Source organism: Coturnix japonica, chromosome 5 (genome assembly GCF_001577835.2).
Source record: "Coturnix japonica isolate 7356 chromosome 5, Coturnix japonica 2.1, whole genome shotgun sequence".
Taxonomy (NCBI): domain Eukaryota; kingdom Metazoa; phylum Chordata; class Aves; order Galliformes; family Phasianidae; genus Coturnix; species Coturnix japonica.
This window is the reverse complement of record NC_029520.1, coordinates 24,739,031-24,749,085: the sequence shown is the minus strand read 5'-3', so window position 1 is coordinate 24,749,085 and position 10,055 is coordinate 24,739,031. Positions and strand designations below refer to the sequence as shown.

The window sequence follows — 10,055 nt, the reverse complement described above, 5'->3', positions numbered from 1 at the left end:
AGCAAAATAAAACATCACTGTTCACTCAAAACCATTTCTAAAACCACCACCTTTCAAAATATAATACTTGGCTTTTCATTCTGAGTTGAGACAGAGTGTTTTTAAGTCCAGAAGTTTTCCCCGAGGCAGAAATGATTTTCCTTTTTCCTCTACCCAGAGGGACCAGTCAAGAAAGAACACTCTGTTTTCTACCACTATTTTTGTCCCTCAGCTTTTCTTTCCATCCTTTTTAATTATTTTCTCTTAGTTCCTTTCTGTATCCTTCCCATTTCTTTTCTAAAATGCCCTATGTACTGTAAAACAGAAGAAACTTGAGCTGGAAAGCCAAGATTCTTTGCTCTTTCTCTCCTCCTTTCCTCTGTTATTCAGAGGGAGTATGAAAAGAGCTATATTAAGCTGAAATTTTATTCTGCTGTCCTCTATTCAACAAAAGATAGTCCACTAAAGCCACTAAATCACAGATAACACTTCTCTGGGCAACATTATTAGGAGCTGACAGCTGGTGATGGATGAAGATCTCATCTTTTAAAGAAAAAAAAATACATTTAATTTCCTTTGTACATAAAATAGAGAGCACAGCATTGTGTATCTAAAGATAAAACGAGACCCAGCGTATGCAGGGTGCCATACTTAAGGCGATATAATAATGGGGCTGTGTTTCAGAGCTTACATTTTACAGGACATCTTCAAATTAATTTAGAAACCACCATTCTTCAACTCTCAATAGACAGTGAACACTAAAAAAAGCAGAGGACATTTTGCGATCAGCTCCATTAGAAATAAGCAGCGCAGAGCCTGAGATGTTACTTTCTGGGAAGAGCATCGGGAGAAGGGAGGAAAAGAATGCATTTAGAGGACAGACTGATGGCTTTCTCCCTGATTATTCCTGGGATTAAGCAAGACTCCTGGGAGCCAGTGGGCCTCCCCAAGGCTGACAACGGAACAGATTTGATACAGAACACGCACAGTAGAGCCGGTATCGACGCCAAGGATTTCATCTGCCACCTTGAAAGATGGCTAAATGTTAAATTAAGTACAGCTATTTGTCCATCAAGTAAAGCACCTCAAGCCCGACCCCAAGTATGCTGGGTGAAAGCACATAAATTTCTCCAGCGGAGACAGGTAATACACAGTGCTGCCTTATTGCTAGTTTGTTTATTTTTTCCCTCAAATGACCTGTGACCATGACACATTCTACTTTTCACATTTGCAATGTATAACTGTATTTTACACGGCCTTACTGAAGCACTAACAGCTGCTCCTTCAGCTGAATTTAATTTTAGCACACCTCCCAAGCAGGACGGAGATGGCGAGGATGAAACTTTAATTACCTGTCTGTGCTAAGGAGGACTTTAACTGCACATGTTCAGCAAGAAAATACAGTTGGTCTGATTCCAGTGGTAGGAAAGACTACTTCAGTTCTACTGGGGTATGGAAAAGTTTAAGAAAAGCATCTGTATGGAGTTCTTGTTTCTATGTCCAGACTTCGGATGCCTCTGGCTGCAAGTCCTCATAGGAAAAGAAGGCCCAACATTGAGCAATGACCTTGCTTTGAATACAAAATTGTAGTTAGCTAGGCTAAAATACAGGGGACATTTACTGAGAACCCTTCTCCAATGAAGAATGAAAAGAAACTTTCCACTGAAAACACTGAGAAAAAGAAGCCTCTCCAAAAACAAAAGTTTATGGAAAATTCCGTGCTCATCTTCAGGTCAAAATGGCTCTTTTGCTTTCTCTAAGCCTCTAGACCAACCCTTTCTTTCCTTCTTATTTTTCTCCAGAGCACATAAGAAACATTGCTTGAATCGAAGGATAATACTTAGGTTTTCCTCTTTCATACAAGAAAAGCCCATAGAAAACACTGGAAATCAACATGCAACTTGTCCTGGGCTCATGCTGGAAATTCAAACACAGCAACTTAAAGCAAATCCAAGATTACTGAGAATTATAAGAATCTATGTACGTACCTCAGAAGGTGAAACATACCGCTTTAAGTTTCACCTATGAACACGTACATGCAGCTGAGAAAAAACTTCCACTGAACACTCACCTTTAAATCACTCCAGGCTGCTGCTTCTCTGTGCAGAAATGGGTTTCTCCCAGTCTGAGTGCTGAGCGCTGTGCACATGTTGCTGCCAACACCAATCAGTGCTACCGACCCTGTTTCTCAGCACTGCTCCCCACCTGTTGATGGCGTGTATCTAAGGCATTTTTAAGAAGTTTCTGCATTCTGCACACTGGCTTAAAAGCTCCTCCACTCACCTCTCATTAGGTCACTCCAAAAGTAATGCCTATTTGTTTCCATGCAGACTATAACAATTGCAAAGAGCACAATAACACTATTTGATAGAGCAAATTCTCAGCTACAGAACACTGTTTTTCACCACAGTCACCACCATTAGCCAAAGAGCTGATTGAGCAGCTCTTCATTTTGTGGTATCACAGCTGTGCACAGCCACCCAGAATGCAGCTTGTCTTTTTCACTGCTGTCCCCACTGCTGAAACAGTGCTAGCAGCTGGGAACCATCCGGCTGGATACTCACAGGTGCTACACTGAGCTCACAGATTCACAGGGGCTTGGAAAGGGCCTCTAGGGACCACCCACCCTAACCCTCTGCTAAAACTCTCCTAATCCAATATTACTAATATGCCTGAAAAAAAATTCAGAAAATACATGGGTTATTTTCACTGTGTGTGACTTGGCCATGAAGGAACATGATACACATAAGGGCTTCATGAAAGAGAAATATCTTTTCCTCTTCCCACGAGAGAAGAGGTAACTTTTCCTATGCGCTGCCCCTAGAAATACATTATTTCAGGGGTAGTATTCACCCATAATGTGAGCAAGTGTTGCAAGACTGGGAGCTACTGATTCCTCACCATCTGTAAAATAAAGGCAACTTCAGTCAAGGCTAGGAAAGGAAGACACTTCCTCTGGAAAAGAAATAAGGAATCTGAAGAATCCACATAAGATGGACCTATACCACACAATGTAAGGAAGCAATTCCAGGGGCCCAGCTAGTACCTTAGCAGCCACTGTAGTGCTAGTGTTATTAGGAGCTCTAGCTCAGGGAAGGCTGTCACTGCACTTACTGCACTCTGAGCAATCAATCTTGCTGCTGCCAGTGGAGCTGCACCAGAATTTGAATTTAGGAGCTGAAGAGATGCTTAGCAAGCTAGGTAGTTTGAGTTGCTCTTTATTTGTCCTATTTTATATCTTATTTGCCTAAGAACATCATATTAATTTCTAGGTAAAAAAGAATGTAGAAACAATGAAATGTTCCTTCTTCTCCAGTTGTAGCAAAGCTTAATGTCCCCATATTCTAGGTTTTTATAATAATTTCCTTATAGCATATACATTTGCCTTGCCTTGTACTGCTCCTCTTGGTCCTCTCATGGTTATTTACTTAGAAATAAAAATATATGTTTCTGCACAGGGAAACACACAAACACACAGCTTGTTCCATCTAAGATACACATTCTGATGGTCTTTACAACTCTGTCAGGAGAAAGCCTGAAGAAGACAAGGGTAAGACATTATACTTACCACTTTATGGCTTGCTTCTCAAACTCTTCAAAAACAATGTAGATTCCTCTTCCTGAGAGAAAGACTGGACCTTACCACAAGACACTGTAAAAACTACATGTTGAGGGAAGATTTACATGAGCACAAGGAAGCTACCCCTAAATAAAGCGTCCAAAAGGACATTTGGGTTGCATTTGACAAATCCCCTGCAGAGAGAAAAACCACACATTTGTGATTCCCCAAGGTTTTTACCTATAGGCATCAATGAACGCTCTGAATCCAGAACCTACTGTTAATCTGTGCTCTAGTGCTCCATTCCTCTGAAGAAGTATGTCCTCCTCTAATAGCAAATCAGTAGCAAAGACAAAAAGACATTTCAGAATAATTCATCAAAAGGGAAGCATTTTTGTGCATGTGCACAAATATACATGTAATCATACACATAAGATGTGCTTTACCACTACACAGTGCTTCAGGAAGATGCTGCCGCAGTGCTTGCTCACATGAAAACTGCACAGGTCATGGTAACTTAAGCTGAGAAGCTCCAACACAAAGATCCTGCCTGCATGCAGTGACAGTTAAACTAATAAAAAAATCAGCCCATGGCTAAATAAACACTACTTGGCCAATTACCAGCTGACACTGCACACGCTCCTGTGCAGACAAGTTCCTGAAAATGAAACACAATAATATTATTTAGCCAAAAACAAGCTCACTGTTTCCAAACAGTTCATATGCCTGTGGAGTCCTTTCCAAGCTTAAGAGCTTGAAGTCACCCCTTGAAGTCAAGGGGCTCACCAAAGCAGCACTTATCTGGTCACACACATCAAGATGACAGCACTGTTGTTTTCACTGTAGCACTGAGAAATGACTCTTGAAATGCGAACTCTTGCTGAAGCACCTCACTTTCGAACTGCAGTAGTCAAAAAACAGTGAAAAACGAAAACTGTGATATTCCCAAAATCAGCTTTTTTTTTTTTTTTTTTTTTTTAATTGAGAACTCTCATATACAGCCTATGGAATTCTGTGCAAACAGATGCAAACAAAGAACTTCATACAACATAGTGCTTTTTGGTTTGATCTCACATTTGGTTATATACACAGTGGCATGAATGGCTCATGGCAATTCCTCTATCCCATATCTGTTCCTGATGCTGGATTAGAAGATAAGGTAGTCCAGCCTGAGACTTGGTTCTGTAGGCAGCAATGCAGACTTGCTCAATCACTGTGCCTTGAGACGGGCAGCCTCCCGCCGCTGCTTCTGAACCGTCCTGGAGTCTTCCCCCAGCTGGGGTCCTCTGATGTTCTCCCAGTTATTCAAGTCAGATTTTTCCAATTTCTGCAGATAAACATCAAACAGAAGTGTCACCTTGAAAGCATTATGATTTAAAATATGCATTCATCTGAATTGTTTTCTATTTGCACAAGACATAGCATCACCATCAGGGTGATGAACTGTCACCAACCCTCCAAAAGTTGTTCAAGAACAAAGAGAAATAATTTGGAAGTATTCATATAGCTACCTAAATTATTAAGGTGGGCATTACCGCTACTGCTTATACAGATAAGGAAAGGTAGAACAGGAAAACCTACAGCATCTGAATGTGACTGAAGGCATTTTTGTATTCATTCTTTCTTCGCTCACCTTGTTTTCCAGATCAGTTCTTCATGTGCAAGTCTGCCTAGTGCTGAGTTGGGAGCGATAAGCATTACTGTAGCTGCATCGCTTTCAGTAGTCACCTGAAGTATTCTGTCAGCACAGATACAACCCTTGCTGGAAAAGAGGAATCATCCAGCACTATGAGAGACAGTAACAGTGCAACTCCCTCAAATCCATGCAGTTTCAACTGAAGAGAAATGCACGACACTTTCTGCTGCCCAGCTTTATATGGTACTCAACAGAGACAGGCCTCTCACAAAGTCATACACAGGATGTGCTTACTGGCCAAGTAAAAACTAGTTAGATTCTAAATGATCTCCTTACCTATTCCTATTATCCCCACTCAGATGAGGCACTCACCACAGTCTTTATCGAGCCTGAGAGGAGAGCAAAAAGGAGGAAGAGGAGCCCCTCTAACTTCACCCATCAAGTGCTGCTGTTGAAGAAGCTGAAGTCAAAGTCAAACTTCACCTCCACAGTCCCACTGGAAGAGATTCAGAAGCACCCAGCAGGTGCAGACCCAGAGCCCAGCCCCACCCTATGCTCTGTAGATGAGAGCTTGCTCTATCAAACAGTGTTACTGTGCTCTTTCTACTTGCTGTAGTTTGCACTGAGATAAATAGGAGGCATTGCTTTTGGAGCAATGTATATACTTAACCTGAGCTTGTAGTTTAATTTGCATGCTATCAATTATCCAAAAAAAAAAATAGCAAATACTGAGGGACTTTTAAAATGGCTGCAGAACAATTCAACAGCAATAGCAGACCTGCCACTACGAGTTCGTGTTATACAAAAGTTTTCTGCCACTTCTACAATTTGCAATGAGGTTTGTCAGATATCAAAAGAAATGAGGCAGCACTCAACAGGAGATCTATGAGAACACACACACACAAACACAGCAGACTTTCACGAGGTAAAAGCAGCTGAGTTTCTCATACAATGGAGCTGTCACGGGTCTTTCCGAAGCACGGCCCTCACTGCTTTACACATCTTACACCTAGCTGCTATTTGATTTCAGATGGAAGGGATCTGAGCTGACCTAGGAGAAGGAGGGTGCTGAGGGAAGGTAGGCGTCATCCGATGCAACCAGCAGCTATCCACTCTGCAAATTCTGACTTTAACACCTGATTCAAGTAGAAGTTTCAAGGAAACTACACTAAAAATAACCTTGTGCTCTAGCAGATGGAAGGCCTGCTGATTTTATTAAGCACAGAGGTACCACGCAGCTGTGAAGTTCTAAACTATTCCCAAGGGTGCTCAGCTCACCGAGTTCAAACAAGAGACGGCATTTAAAATACATACCACAAAGTTTGTACCCAAAGATACACTATATAAGTCTATCAGGAGAGAGATGCATACTGAAGAACCTTACCAAAAGTTTGTATTAAACTTCACAATGGCTTTTCAGAGAGTTTTATAAAACTCTTCCAATGGAAAGAGGAGAAGTACCTGGAAAACACACCATGATGTACTGACAGAACAAAGCTATCACAGCTCTCTGCAGTAAATTCAATTGAGATCTATGTAGAATTCTTTTTTTGTCAATTAAAACACAAGGAATTAAAGAGTCTCCTGAATGCAGAAAGAAGCATTTTTCTTCTTTAATTTCTTTGTATTTACATAAAAGAAGGCAACTTCTTTCCCTCTTCTGATTAGGTGCCCGAGCCATGCCACGCTGTTAGAATTCAGGCACAATGGTGGTGTTTCTTCCAAGTGAAGTGAACCTGGTTGGGTTTGTTTTATTTTTTATTAATTTCAGTTCTTTTCTTTTTAGCCACCTGTACTGTGCCCACCTAATTTCACCATAAGGACAGTAAACCACTTCCAGCTTTTACTAAATCCACGCAGTCTGGCAGTTCTAAAAGTGAAAAGCTTTTTCTCCCAGTCAAATGTACTAAATAGTCAATCATTGGAGACTACAATGAAATGTAATCAGATCAGACCAGCCCCACTTTCCCTGCTCATCTCAAATAGCCCCAGGGATAATGAAAATTAGCTGTTTAAAGTAAGATCAGTGTAGTCCATTAAATCTACTGATTCACTTACTAAATCAGCTAAACTGCCTCTTAAAAGTACAGGACTGACAGAAGCTGTAAATCCAAGAAAAAATGCAGTGATGTGGGCAGGCACGGTGAACAAAAAAAGAACGTTAACTCTTTGCCACACAGCTGACTTTTAGAACTTCAGTTAAACAACCTTCCTGGCACCAGTGCAGCAACCAGGACAGAAAGAAGCCTTCATTTCTGAACTGCTGGTTCAAATATCTGTCTGCTTGGTTAATAAGCAAAAGCCATAATCCTCTATCAGCCTTGCAGCAAAATAACTTTTTTCTAAAGAGTCTGAGTTCTACTCCTGCAGGATCACTGTCATGCCACAACAAACCCAAATTGGCCAAAATGCACTTAGAGCCTTGCTGCAGCGATGGACTTAATTCAGAGTTGCCACTTGCAATAAACGTTTGGCTATAGTCTGCTTCCTACATGTGAAAGTCCTGTTTATTGCATAGCGCATTGCAATAAATTCTGTGATGAATGCCATAGAAGGAAATGACTCTAATTCAAAGAGACAATTATTTCCCATTATTATAGTAAGCAACCCCATTTGCAGATAAAAGCTTAGCTAAGGAAGAACACTCTATGGCTGAGAGAAGCAATGAAAGAAGTGCATTAAACCTGGCCGTTCTTGCTAGACTGTCAAAACAGCTTGAAGTCCATGAAGGATAGATTGAGGAACTCCATTCTGACATGCCCTTAATAAAATAAACAATTAAGGAAGTTGGTTAGAACTACATGGTTACACAACTTTGCCATGACTTCCTCCTTCACTCTTAATGTGAAAATCTTGAAAGTCACACTAAATCTCACAGAATAAATTGCTATTTATGCATCACACCCACACAGCACCCAGGATGGACTTTGGGGTTCAAAGAATTTACAGAGCACTATGAAAAAAGTCAAGAGTGCTCAAGCTGTAAGGGTCATTTGCTTCATCGTTTTTTCCTTCATCAGAAATGAAACTCTAAAACACTCAATATACAAAGAACAGCATGAGTGCAGTATTACACCTGCAAGATCAAACGTCCAAAATTCATCAAATTCCACAGTCAATTAACCATTGAAAGCTGAGCTTGGCTCAAGGAGCCGCAAGATCTTTTGCAGTGCAAGAGTGCAGTAAGAGCAACAAACCACACCTGAACCTTCCAGACCTGTAGCTAGGAGGAAGAACAGATGGATTTCCACAGCCTGTCCCTGTCTGGAGCCCACAAATGCCAGCTGAATTTTTAGGCTGGAAACACAGAAGGTTTCTTTCAAGTATCTTATTGAACTAAAATATACTTTCAAGTGTGAGCTGTTTTTTCACTGTGTGCATCTAAAGTTTGGTAAAATATATCTGTCTAATGATTATAAAAAAAATATACTCTTGAACATCTAAACCAAAAAGTGTCGTACAAGGATCAAAATACACTGCACTTGCAAGTTACACCTGGTGTTTTTCCCTCTAAAGAGATCTGAAAAACAGGCTTTTACTGGCTTCTTATGTGAGAGAAAAAAAAAAGCTGTAATGAATATCAGAGGGAAAAGGCTAAGAGACTACCAGAAGAAGAAATGATCAGGTGCCACTGTGAAACTAACTGAAGTGTGTGGATGTAAGAAAAGAAACAACTAGAGGAGTTTTACAACAATAATGTCAAATTACACTTCAATCCAAGCCTTCACACGACTACCTCAAAGTAACCACACTCTTTCAAATCAGCAGCCAACTAGATTAACTAGTGTAGCTCTCCCAGCTGCTGAGTTAAACCCGTGTCACACACAGCACCACCTCTATCCTGGCCTCTGCCAGCTCAGGCAACATACAGAGTTGCTGTTCTTCACAACTTCTTTTCCCTTCCATACCTTCCTGCTGATTTTCAACACATCTCTCCTCCAGAACTCGCTTGTCAATTTATATGCTGAAGCAGAATGCTTTTCTCTTGGAAAAACTAGGGATTTGGCCAGCTGTTAGCAAAGCAACTTCAATCCTTCCAGCCAAAAACAGTTTTTCTAATGACATCAATGGCAACTTTTGACTTGTGTTACTAGCAAATGTTTGATGAGGGCACTGATATGGGTGCTGGTCCCTCACTGTACTGCCAAGGTCAGTAAAGATACTTTTTAGCAATACTGCTGGTGGCATAGCAAACAAGTAACTTGAAAATACTCACACCATTCATTCTACCTGAACTTCAAAATGTTGTACCTGAGAAGGACTGAGGCACTTATCTGAACTTTTTCAAGAATAAAGAGGAAGTTTTAGGAGGTAAAGTCCGGGGTATTACTTTGGTTTGAGCCATAAGATAGCACAGGGAATGCTGCCCACCCAGTGACCTGCTGGGAAGGTGTCATGAACAGGATGGAGCATCGTGGATCAAAACATTAACAGCATTCCCTCCAGCCTTGTAACTTGTCTATGGTTTCTTCCAGAAAAACTTTATATATATATAAAATGAATGGCTTCTTCTTGGGTAAAACTCAGCTCTAAGCAGCTTGAGTGCCTATATGGGCATCATCTGGCAGTCACAGAATATTCCAGATAGTTTCTAAGGAAGCTCTTATTGCATTGACCTGGCAGTGAGGCTTTTCATTGGCCACTTCATGTTAGTTTTGCTTTCCCTTTCTTTTTTTTTGTCCATTCCATAAACTTCTGCTTTGCTGCACTCAGAGGCAGTAAATGCAAGCGATGTATAAAGCCTCAACTGTGTGGCTAAATTCCCATACACTATATTGAAAGCTACTTTAGAGCTATTTTATACCAAAGATCTAGCAGTTCTCCACCGGGGGCCCAGTAATGACAGATGTGCTTTACATTTCTACACAGTCAGTTCCACAG

At 40.8% G+C, this 10,055-nt stretch overlaps 1 protein-coding gene across 1 annotated transcript in view; it reads right to left on the bottom strand.

Annotated features, from left to right (window-relative positions):
- Positions 1 to 1,158: 1,158 nt before the first annotated feature.
- The window catches only part of LOC107314906 (cytochrome c oxidase assembly protein COX16 homolog, mitochondrial), a 34,892-nt gene continuing 25,995 nt past the window's right edge, over positions 1,159 to 10,055 (bottom strand). Inside the window, exon 4 of the mRNA XM_015864720.2 lies at positions 1,159 to 4,865. Coding sequence (XP_015720206.1) covers positions 4,749 to 4,865 — 117 coding nt within the window. The 3' untranslated portion in view covers positions 1,159 to 4,748. The remainder of the gene's footprint in view (positions 4,866 to 10,055) is intronic.